The 12,091-nt window shown below is 46.3% G+C and overlaps 1 protein-coding gene across 7 annotated transcripts in view; it reads right to left on the reverse strand.

Annotated features, from left to right (window-relative positions):
• Positions 1-11,403, reverse strand: part of TBC1D2 (TBC1 domain family member 2) — a 135,525-nt gene extending 124,122 nt beyond the window's left edge. For 2 of the 7 annotated variants that reach the window (XM_029603935.1, XM_029603925.1), the window contains exons 1-2: positions 11,054-11,403; positions 10,437-10,573 (exon numbers count right to left, since the gene is read on the reverse strand). Coding sequence is in view for 4 of the 7 variants with exons in the window: in XM_029603905.1 (XP_029459765.1) it covers positions 1,433-1,789 (357 nt within the window). In the remaining 3 variants the exon portion in view is untranslated. Of the gene's footprint in view, positions 1-1,432; positions 1,796-3,060; positions 3,109-10,436; positions 10,574-11,007 lie in introns of those variants that run through there. The other 5 variants (XM_029603905.1, XM_029603889.1, XM_029603898.1 and 2 more) reach the window with 5 other exon arrangements.
• Between the last annotated feature and the right edge of the window lie 688 nt (positions 11,404-12,091).

Here is a 12,091-nt window from a genome sequence, read left to right on the forward strand (position 1 = left end):
CACTTGTTCACATTAAACTTCATCCACCATTTAAATGCCCAGTTCCCTAGTCTTGCATTGGAGAAGGAACAGAGAAGGGCAACCAAAATGATAAAGGGGATGGAACAGCTCCCCTATGAGGAAAGGTGAAAGAGGCTAGGGCTGTTCAGTTTGGAGGGGGTAGGGGGATATGATAGAGGTCTACAAAATCATGAGAGGACTAGAACTAGAACCATTTATTCTTTCAGATAATAGAAGGACTAGGGGGCACTCCATGAAGTTAGCAAATAGCACATTTAAAACATTGGAGAAAAGTATTTTTCACTCAGTGCAATATTAAGCTCTGGAACTCATTGCCAGAGGATGTGGTAAAAGCACTTAGCTTAAGGGCGAATTTTAAAAGCTCTATGCATGGCAAACCCAGGAGATATGCGCATGACTGGGACGTGCGTGGGCACGCGAATTTTAAGGCGCCTGCAGCCATGCACGTATCTCCTGGTACGCGTATTGGAAAGGGTTTTTCAAAAAGGTGTGGGCTGGGACAGCGCCATTAAGTCTGAGTTGCGCACAAGCGCGCGCCAAGATCCAATGACCAGGTAAGTTCCTGCTGCTATGGACTGCGGGTAAGTAGTAAAATAACAAAATTTAGGGTAAAAGAGAGGCAGGTTAGGTAGAGAGTTTAGGAAGTAAGCTCCTTTACTGGAGAGAACTAGGAGGGAAGGAGGAAATAGGACCTAATGCATCGCCGCACGCATCTACTAAAATCCCTCCACTTTCATGCGTAAAACGGCATTTGTGCACATGGGTAGCAGATTTTATAATATGCGTGCACGTTATAAAATAGTCATGTCCGTGTGTGTGTGTGTGTGTTGGCAAATGTGCGCACATGTGCAACTCTTAAAATCTACCTTTTTTACTGGGTTTACAAAAGGTTTGGATAAGTTGCTGGAGGAGAAGTCCATAAACTGTTATTAGTCAAGCTGACTTAGGGAGTGGCCCCTGATATTACTGGCATCAGTGGCATGGGATCTACTTAATGTTTGGGTACTTGTAGCCTGGATTGGCCACTGTTGGGAACAGGATGCTGGGTTTGATGGACCCTCAGTCTGACCCAGAATGGCAATTTCTTATGTTCTTATTGTGCCAAGGCTGATCCTTCTAAGAGTTGCTGTACTTTTTTAATATTTTAAATTTTGCCTTGAGGCTGCTGGTGCCCTCCTGCAAAGCCGACGTAAAAGAAAACCCCATGCCTGCTGTGATCACAGTCAAGAGTCCAAACCAGTAGGACATGGCACTGACTAGCAGTCAGGAAGGCTACTGAAACATGCCTGCTGGCTCCTACACACCCCTCAAACTTCTTTTTTTGAGCCATGGCAAATATTAAGCTTGAACACTGCATATCCGCACCTGACACCAGACCCGGCGCAAAAGGTAGACAATGGCAAGGCCATACCTTAAGTATGAAAACTCGGCTCGGAGTCTGGATTTCAAACGTCCCCTTTTCCGCCTCCACCTTGTAATCAAAGACAGCATTGAAGAGGTCAATGCTCCCCAGCGGGACCACGTCCCTCGCCGTCCTGTAGTAGTGCAACTGGCACTTCCTGTCGTCGTAGGAGAACCAGCGATATTTCCACGCCTTTATCGGCCCCTTCACGCCAAATTTGCTTAAATACCCGCAGAGGTGTTTTCGGGATGCTTTGCCGTCGTGCGCGGGGTCCGGGGGCAGCTCTCCCAGATCAGCAGGTTGGGCCAGATCAGCGTCAGAGGGGATCTCCGCCGCAGTGCAGTTTTCAGCACCGGATGCTTCCATTTTCTCCTAAAGCAAGATGTTTTATTATGTTTAGTATATTTTAAAAGACAAATATTAGCTGAAGGTTTATATAGTCAAAACCGCCCCCCTTTTCACTGAAAGATAGTGAGTGGAAACGTGAGTAACCGGCCTTAGGGGCCACCTTGCAGCTACCAGGTAGATTTTTTTTTTTTTAATTTCCCACAAGATATGCGGGTACAAAAGTGTCTGTGGATCTGGCATCTCCTATCAAAGTGGGGGAACCGAGCAACCAGCAAATTTGAAAGGAGAATGAAACCCAGGTACAGAAGTTTCCTCCCCTGATCCATCCTTGCTCCAGAAGGGCCCTTTTTCTCTGCAGATAAATCCAGCTGCCCAGTGAAACTTGGTGGCTCCATTCGCCTACACTGCCTGACAGGGGGACAATTTGCAGCTCGGCTAACTCCTTGCTTACCCAGCTAGATCCTTATGAATATTGTACTCGCTGATCCTGGAGTATTTCCCTCTTACTTGGTTCCCCCCACAGTCATGGATTCTCTTCGTATTTTTCTCCTTATCTACATTTATTTCACCCCACAAAAGTCTCTCCCTGGCCCTTTCCCAGAATGCCTTAAAAGGTGACAAGAAAATACATTTCTAGTACTTTTCTTTTTGGCTTGGCCGTTTTCCCCCTGCTCCTTTGGGCTTCTATCTAAAGCAGAACCACCTTCTGCTAGGGCTACAGTTTCCATTAGCAACCAACCAGGTTTCCCTCCTGATTTTTCATCCTCATCCTGGTCCTTTCTAGCCCAGCCACTGCCATGAGCTTCCTAGGCCAGGGAACCTAGCACTTTTGCAGCTTGACTCTGACCAGTAAGCTCACTACTGCATGATAGCTGGGACCCCCTCCTTCCCTCCCAGGGACTATAAATGTCACCTCCACAGCATATTTTACATGCTGTTAAGCTCAGGGTTTCTTTTTATACTCATTGGAATGCCAGCATCTGACAGCTTGCACTTTCTCGGTCCTATCAGCTGCCACTCCTTCATACTCCCCCTGTAAACTCTGGTAAGCCTCACCTCCTCGCAGTGCCTGCTCTCCCCTGTCCTGCTGCTGCTGGCACACTCTGTGGCATCAGTCACGCAGGTGAATAGAAGGGCCTACAGGCTGTGCTCAGGTCCCCCATGAACAGATCCAGAGTAGTCCAAGGATGCGGGTTCATCTCTCTGCCATTGACTGTCTGACCAGTCAAGTCACTTTATTCCCCTACGACTCAGTTAACACAATGGTAATTGGGGGAATAGTAACTTACAGGCAGACCAGGGCAGGCATGCTGCTGGGTCCTCCATCTCAGAAGTGGCTGCATGCAGTAAGGAAACATAAAATTATAAAGCACCGTGGGATCCAGTTTTGGGGAAAAAAGGTTCTGGTTCCCCCTCAGAAACTGAGCAGAGCCAGTTGTGGCACATATCATTTTGACCCCCCCCAGGTCCCAGAGGAAGACAAGCAGAGTGTCTTGGGGCAGCCACAAGGCCTTGATTTGTGTGCAATTTCCTGGCACAACTGAGGAGGACCTGAGGGATAATGGCCAAGGTCAAAGGGACATGAGGTGACCGCCTGACAACCCCACTGCTTCTGCCACTACTGGGTGTGTCATCTTCCTTGTCAGTTGCTGCTTACCGTGCTGGATTCGTGGGCCCTACTGCCTTTGCTGCAGGTGATGACAGTAGAGAAAGGGGAAGGGACAAGATCCAAAAATAAGAATCTTTTCGAGATACCATCAGAGTAGCACGGCTCAGCATCACCAGGGAGTCTTTTCAGTAACAGCACCGGCAATTTGGAACTCGCTTCCAGAACAACTAAGTGTAATTACATGCAGCAAAACATTCAAAAAAAGCCCTAAAAATAATTATTTAGAATGGTTTTTGAAAGCAGTTAAAGACAGACATTTCTGCATTTATTTTATTGATTCTTTGGATTTATGTATTTTATTTTGTTACATGTATAATTATTTGTTTTATTGATTTGTATGTTTTTACTGTAATCTGCTCCAAGCAATAGGATGTATGCGGAATAGAAAAACTTTCAAATAAATAAATGAGTGAGGGAAGGGATGTGGTACTGGTTGGGGAGGGATGCGAGAGAGTGCATAAAGAAAGTGGAGCAAAGCAGAGCGAGAGAAAGGGTGAGAGTGAGAGAGGGTGAGAAGGGCGAGTTGAGGGGATTGGTGGGGCTACGCGCTGCATGGGGGAGAGAGTGCATGAGGGGATCAAGGTTGCGGGGGTGAGTAAGGGGATCACAGGGGACTGTGCGTGAAGTGATTGGAGGGGTGGGGAAAAGTGAATGAGGGAGGGGTAGGGATAAGAGGGTGTGTGGTTGGGGGAGGGAGAGAGTGAGTGAGTGAGAAAATGGTACTGCTCCCTTACTTCTCCCCGAGGAGGCAAAGAGCAGGGTGAACTTTTGAATTCCAGATTTTCCCCTACCTATCCTTAGAGAGAGGGTGGTACATGCCAATCTGTACCCACCCCATGTCAGAAGATAGCCTGCTGAGTCCAGTTCAAAAAGGAGGCCTGTAGCTTACTGGCCAAGGAGGGAGAGGAGCAGAGGTGCTGGGGAGGATAATTTTCTGGAAGAGGGGAATTAGTGACCATTGGGGGAAGGAGAGCAAAGGAGCCACCAGGGATTGGGGGGGGGGGGGGGGGGGGAAGATAAGGACCACTGGAGAAAGCACGGGGGATGAAGTGGGGGCTTGAGATGGAGAACCAGGATCATCAGGGCAGAGAGTAGGGCAGAGAGAAAGGGCCCATTTTCTCTACCCTCTTTACCTCGGTGACCCTCCATCCGCAGCCCGCAAAAGTGTTCAATCCCCTCGTTGTCCTTCATCCACCAGTGCTTACTGAGCATTGGTGGACAAAGAATGGCTGGAGGGCGAGCCCTGGTGTGGGCTGGGGATGATGGATCACTGGGATATGGAGGAGGAAGGTTCACATATACACATGTGAGGGTGTGTTTGTGTTTGTGAGAGAATTTGCACCCAGCCCCGGTCCTGGCCTTTCACTCCCAACACACTTAGGTCACACACTGCCCTGCCACCGCTCTTCCCACTCTGCCTCCCCCCCCCCCCCCACAGTTCTGCTTCTTTTTTGTCTACAAATGAAGCCCTGGTTTGGACACTCAGGGGCCAATGCAATAAAGTGCATCCAGCCTAGCGCACAGGTTAACGAGCGTTTTGGACGCGCTAGACTAACACCCAATGCAATGAAGGGATCAGTGCATTCAAAATGCGCGCCCAAATAACTGCGTAGCTGATAGCGCTCATCCCGTGTAAATTCCATGTAGTCGAGGCTATTAGCTATTACCCCCTGATGCAGTAAATCCCCAGCCACCCAATGCACAATTTTTTTAAAGAGGTAAATTTAACTCCAGCTCCAGAGCTGGTGTTAAGTCATACGGTGAGTCAAGGGCTCCTGAGAAAATCAAAAATACTGATCTCTGTGGTTCAAAATCAAAAGTACTGTCTGTGGTTCCTCCTCTGTGGAGGAGGAACCACAGACAACAGTAGATCTACTGCTTGCACTGATTAATAATTTAAAAAACAAACGTAATGGATTAAAAAAAAAAAAAATGTGGACGCATAATATATACACTTCAGGCCAATTTCGCCCCTTGCTATTGAGGGTGTATATTGTGTGTGTAAATCAATTGAGGCGGGATGAAATGGATGCTCCTATCGAGTGCCCGTTGCAGTTGTGGACGCACAGTCACATCTCCTGGGTGCCCGACGCATTTGAGCGCAAGGGACGCATAATTTCTCCCTAGCACGTCCTTTTTAAACACAGCAGCTCTTGTTAATGTAGCATCGAGCGCCCAGGAGGTGGTTGTGCATGCATTAGGAAAATGGGCGCTCAATGTGAGCGCCCAAGTGCCCATTTTATCATGCGTCTTATTGCATCAGCCTGTCTGTTCCTTTGTACGGTCTCTCGTTCCTATACCCTCAGTGCTTTTCTAGCACTCCACTTTTTCGCTCAGAGTTGAAACTGGCTACACCTGGAGATGTCAGAGGCTCTTGCACCAAGGACTGGCATAGAGCAGGAGCACACAACACCAGTCCTCCTGGATGGCCATGAATGATCCTGGCCATCATGGTAACCAAGCTACGCACACTAACCTGTTTCTAAAATCAAATGCATCTCATGAACATTCATCCTGGTTATCATGAGCTGTTTGCAGCTCTTGAGGGCTGCAGCAGTGTACCACTGGCATAAAAGATCTTTTTTTTTTTTTTTTTTTACTTGCCTGCTGCACAGCTTCTGAAGGGGAGGGATGAAAGAACAATGATTATTACCCAGTCACCGGCGGGTAACGAGACATGCAGGAAGATGACTGGTCCAGCATCACAGGGCAAACCAATGGCCGAAGTGGGATTAAAAGCCTGCCGTTTTTATTCAAAGTCTTTTTTTTTTTCACATATTATATGGTCAGACCTAGTTTCTATTTATAGTGAAAGGAAAAGGAGGCCCAGAAGTAACATGTGAAGCAGTTCTGGCCTTCAGGCATTAGAGAAGAATTTTTCTGCAGGAGCTCCCCTAGACTAGAGCGCTGCTGGCACACTCAAGTTTGCTTGACCTTGCAGCACACCAAAACAAATTTTGCACAATGCTCTACTTGTCCCTTCTTCCCTGCATGGTCCGGTCTCTCATTGCCTCCCCACCACACCTCTTTCAACCTGCCCCTCTTCTCCTCCTCCCCCCCTCAACTGTGCAAATCTTTCAGTCCTCCTTCATCTCCTCACCTCTTACCCGTGTTTGCCTCCACTGCTGGCTTTACTCTGAGATTTGAACTTGTAGTGCTGGCAGGTCCTGCAAGTCTATAGGGCCAAGCTGCATTCAGATTTCAGAGAGAAAGCCAGCCAAGGAGGAGGGAGATGCATCATAAAGCAGCAGTCTCCTTAGGCTGGCAAGAGGGAGGGAAGGGAAGAGGAGATCCAGGATCAAGGCCCCTCCCCCTTCGCAAGGTGCTGCCCTGGCCCTGCAAATACCTTTCATGCATATTCATTGTGGCTTATCCTGAAAACCAGGCCTGTTTGTGACATTCAAGAGTCATCGTTCACTGTCCTTGGTCTAGTAGGCAAAACATGGAGCAGGACTTCCTTCCTCTCAATCCCAAATCAGTCCTTCAGGCGCCATCCAGCCAAGTCTGGTTTGCAGAATATCCACAATTAATATCAATTAGAAATCTCCATATGCTAAAACAATTTACGTACGTTAATTGATATCCTGAAAACCAGACTTGGCTGGCTGTGCCTCATAAGAACATAAGAAATTGCCATGCTGGGTCAGACCAAGGGTCCATCAAGCCCAGCATCCTGTTTCCAACAGAGGCCAAATCAGGCCACAAGAACCTGGTATGTACCCAAACACTAAGAAGATCCCATGCTACTGATGCAATTAATAGCAGTGGCTATTCCCTAAGTCAACTTGATTAATAGCAGTTAATTGGCTTCTCCTCCAAGAACTTATCCAAACCTTTTTTAAAGCCAGCTACACTAACTGCACTAACCACATCCTCTGGCAACAAATTCCAGAGCTTTATTGTGCATTGAGTGAAAATGAATTTTCTCCGATTAGTCTTAAATGTGCTACTTGCTAACTTCATGGAATGCCCCCTAGTCCTTCTATTATTCGAAAGTGTAAATAACCGATTCATATCTACTCATTCAAGACCTCTCATGATCCTAAAGACCTCTATTATATCCCCCCTCAGCTGTCTCTTCTCCAAGTTGAACAGCCGTAACCTCTTCAGCCTTTCCTCATAGGGGAGCTGTTTCATCCCCTTTATCATTTTGGTTGACCTTCTCTGTACCTTCTCCATCGCAACTATATCTTTTTTGAGATGCAGCAACCAGAATTGTACACAGAATTCAAGGTGTGGTTTCACCATACTGAGCCGACAATTTTAAAGTATTTTCCACTATGATGCCTAGATCTTTTTTCCTGGATGGTAGCTCCTAATATGGAACCTAACATTGTGTAACTACAGCAAGGTTTATTTTCCCTATATGCAACACCATGCACTTGTCCACATTAAATTTCATCTGCCATTTGGATGCCCAATCTTCCAGTCTTGCAAGATCCTCCTGTAATGTATCACAATCCGCTTATGATTTAACTACTCTGAATAATTTTGTATCATCCACAAATTTGATATCCTCACTTGTCGTATTCCTTTCCAGATCATTTATATATATATTGAAAAGCACCGGTCCAAGTACAGATCCCTGAGGCACTCCACTGTTTACCCTTTTCCACTGAGAAAATTGACCATTTAATCCTACTCTCTGTTTCCTGTCTTTTAACCAGTTTGTAATCCACGAAAGGACATCGCCTCCTATCCCATGATTTTTTAGTTTTCTTAGAAGCCTCTCATGAGGGACTTTGTCAAACGCCTTCTGAAAATCCAAATACACTACATCTACCGGTTCACCTTTATCCACGTTTATTAATCCCTTCAAAAAAATGAAGCAGATTTGTTAGGCAAGATTTCCCTTGGGTAAATCCATGTTGACTATGTTCCATTAAATCATGTCTTTCGATATGCTCTACGATTTTGATCTTGAGAATAGTTTCCACTATTTTTCTCGGCTGTGAAGTCAGGCTCACTGGTCTATAGTTTCTCAGATTGCCCTTGGAGCCTTTTTTAAATATTGGGGTTACATTGGCCACCCTCCATTCTTCAGGTATGTTGTGTCTGTCGGTGCCCAACGCCCTCCTTACCTCTCTGGCGCCTCCCTCTCCGTCCGTGGGAAGAGTGGCTGCCATGGCGTTCTCCTGCCACTTGTCCTCGGGCGTTCCCGGACAGGCTCAATGCTGCAACCACCATGTTTCCTGGAGGCCTAGGGGCGCACGCGCGGCGTGGCCCTGATTGAAGTACCGGCATTGGCGCGAACCTCAGGGGCGTCCCCCGAAGATGACGTCACCCATGACGGATATTTAAGGTCTTGGAATTTGCTAACACTTCGAGTTAGCAAGGATTGACAATGGACTCTCTTTGTCTAAGCTACTCTGCCTCCTCGGACTTACCAGAGGTACCTGCTCCTCGGGGGCCTCGCTCTCTCTTTGTTTTTCAGGTGACAGTCTGGAATCGGTACTCGCTCGAGGGCCCTGATCCCAGACTTGCTTCGTATACTCCTCTGCCTGAAGTCTTCACTACATACCATATCAGCTACATCAGTGAGTTACCATCATTCTCTCTGAGCTTTCCCTGGAACCAGGTACTTGCTCTTCGAGGGCCCATGAGCTTCATTGGGACACACAATGTCCCAATGAAGCTCATGGGCTTCATTGGGACATTGTGTGAGTGTTACCATCTGCATAACCTGCCTACTCACTATATCTCTGTCTCTCTTCAGCTCAGCCTCCAGGGATCGCTCTTCCAGTATCTGAGGGACTACAGCCACTCTGGTGGTTCAATATACTGTCTAATAAAAGAACTAGTGTGTGTTTGTCTCCTAACTTTGAGCCTGACTGGTGGTCCCTCTCGGGATCATCCCCCAGGGGCGTGGTCATCTGCCACCGGTCCAAGGATCCACCCTCAACTCTCATATATAATTACAGTTCTCGAACAGAGTGCTAACTACTATCTGATTGCTCCTCCCATCAGGCATCAGATCAATAACAGATTGCTAACTCGCAAGCAGACTGTTAACTTCGAACTGAACAAGGTACAATGGATGATTTTAATGATAGGTTTCAAATTTTAACTAATAGATCAGAAATTTCATTTTTTAGTTCCTTCAATACCCTAGAATGCATACCATCTGGTCCAGGTGATTTGCTGCTCTTTAGTTTGTCAATCTGGCCTATTACATCTTCCAGGTTCACAGTGATTTCGTTCAGTTCGTCTGACTCATCGCCCATGAAAACCTTCTCCGGAACTGGTATCTCCCCAACATCCTCATTAGTAAACACGGAAGGACCATTTTGGAAAGTAGTGGGATAGGAGGAGGAGGACCCTGCTCTATGTTCTGATCCTTAGATCTGTGATAGTGAAGGATGGCTTTCAAGTACCACAAAAACAGTCAAACTATGCAAATTAAGTTGGTTTGGATCAAATGTATGCAAATACAGCCATGAATATTCATTGTGGAAATGCTGACAACCAGCCCCAGACCTCTTTGTGGTCCTTGCAGATGGGAGTTCACCATTTCTGCACTAGACAGTCGACCTCGCCTTCTTACTCATGCATATGGGATAGGAAAGGAACTTCTTTTGCGCAACATGTGGAACAGATGTGTATGTATTTGGTTACAAATATGGACTCAAAGCTAATAATCACAGCAGCTGCTAACAAGGTTCAATAGGGTGCTTTGTACAGCTTTTTAAAAGCTAATGTATTATAATAAAACTTTACAGTTATCCACCTGGCTGATCTCTTGTACCCTTATCCATTCTTTATTAAACTTGAAGCAGCAGCTGCAACAACTAAGCTTCAAATGGTTTGCTAATAATCAGTGCATAAATAATGCCAGGCTCTGGAAAGTCAAGAATGCATTTCTTGACTTTGCTTAATGGCTAATGGAGGAGATTCATGCCTTTCTGAAAGCCCTACAGTTTGCTATTAACTAATAACTACTGCATCTTTAATCTTCAGCCTGGACTTTGTATACCAAAGGTGAATACTCTCAGTTACCTGTTCCCGGTATTGTGATTCCCGTCACTTCGCCCTGTGGCAATGCTGTCCAGAGAACTGGCTGAAACCCATTCTAGCTCCTTTGGGGGTTTTCTCTGATTTGACTGCAAAAGGTCAGTGGCAAAATGTTGACGACACTGCAAGGAAAACTTCAGTTACTCTCAAGCTCTATATGCTATCCAAGTATTTATCTCCTCCAACTTCCCAAACTCTGGGAAAATACAAAATAAAGAAGGTGGATGTACATAGCTTTAAATATACAGTTAGCAAACTTCTTTAAGAAAAAAAAAAGATTTAAGAATCATCTTTAAGGAAAAATTACTAATACTTGTAAATATTATCCAATCATCCTAATCCTTGATACGAACTGGCTCCCCTCCAAGCAGTCATGTAGGGGGCATCTAATCGACTACAGCGTAAGCTCCGCGGAGCAGGCACTGCCTCGTCCCTGGGTCTGTACAGCGCTGCGAACAACTTGCAGCGCTGTCGAAAAGTTTAGCAGCAGTTAGTGGTTACACGAAGGCTCCCCCCTCCCCAAAAAAAAAGAAAACAAAGTCACATCGGCCAGCACCTCTCGAAGGTGGCTCGTTCAGCAGCAGGCAGTTTGAATCCCGTACCTGCCGGCGCCGATCTCAGCTGGCGGGGCTGTTTCCTCGGAAAGCCATGAGCCCTTCAGAAACGACCTGAAAAGACGCAGGACGCCTCTCGCCCGGCCTGGCTCCACTTCCTGCTCCTCCTCCCCTGCCGGCCTCCTCGAGATCTGCTCCACACCAGGAGGAAGCCAGAAACATTCCCCCAGCAAGAAGCTCAGTCTTTATTACTCCTTCTGATTAGGTTTAATAACCTAGTCCGGGGTCCTCATTTAACCTTCTCCAGGAAGAGATCTGAAACCGCTTTCACATGCCTTTTCCAAAGAGGCTGAAGACGATTCATTCTGTACCTTTCCAGCATACATCCATTTCTAAACGCAGTGGTGGGGCAAGTTTAAGCAGGAGCTGCCTTGTGCTAGCACTAGCAGCTTATTAAACACAGATTAGTCTGTGGGTTAGTTAAATGAAATAAGACGGATGGGGTCTGAAGCTCTGAAAGTTTCTTTCTTTCTTGATGAGCAAGTGATCCAAGTTTGTATTTTGGATTCTAGGTCAGGGGTGGCCCACTCTGTTCCTGGAGTGCCACAAAAAGATCAGGATATCCACGACGAACATGCTTGTGACAGATTTGCATGCATTGCCTCCATTGTAAGCAAATCTATCTCATGCATGTTCATCCTGGATATCCTGAAAACAGGCTTGTTTGTGGCCTTCGAGGACCAAAGTTGGCCACCCCTGCTCTAGGTGCTGTATTAGGAGGAGATACAGTTGAAGGGATGTCATCACAGTAAATAACCCTTTCCAGCCTTGCGCTGAAAAATGTAAAAATAACATTCGGTGCATGTTAGTTGCACATGGAACTAACTAAACTAGCAATACTGCCTGTTAATTCTTACACATATGCTTTAAACCAAATATGTAGTTATATTAATACTTTCCAAAGGCACTTTTTCCAATCTCTAATCTGAAAATGAGAAGTTGCGTGCAGTAATACAGGACAACTTTAGCCTACTTCCTGGGATGCTGGTGTCCATGCATATGCATGAATCCCAAAATAAGTCCTTT

The sequence above is a fragment of the Rhinatrema bivittatum genome, chromosome 1 (assembly GCF_901001135.1).
Source record: "Rhinatrema bivittatum chromosome 1, aRhiBiv1.1, whole genome shotgun sequence".
NCBI lineage: Eukaryota > Metazoa > Chordata > Amphibia > Gymnophiona > Rhinatrematidae > Rhinatrema > Rhinatrema bivittatum.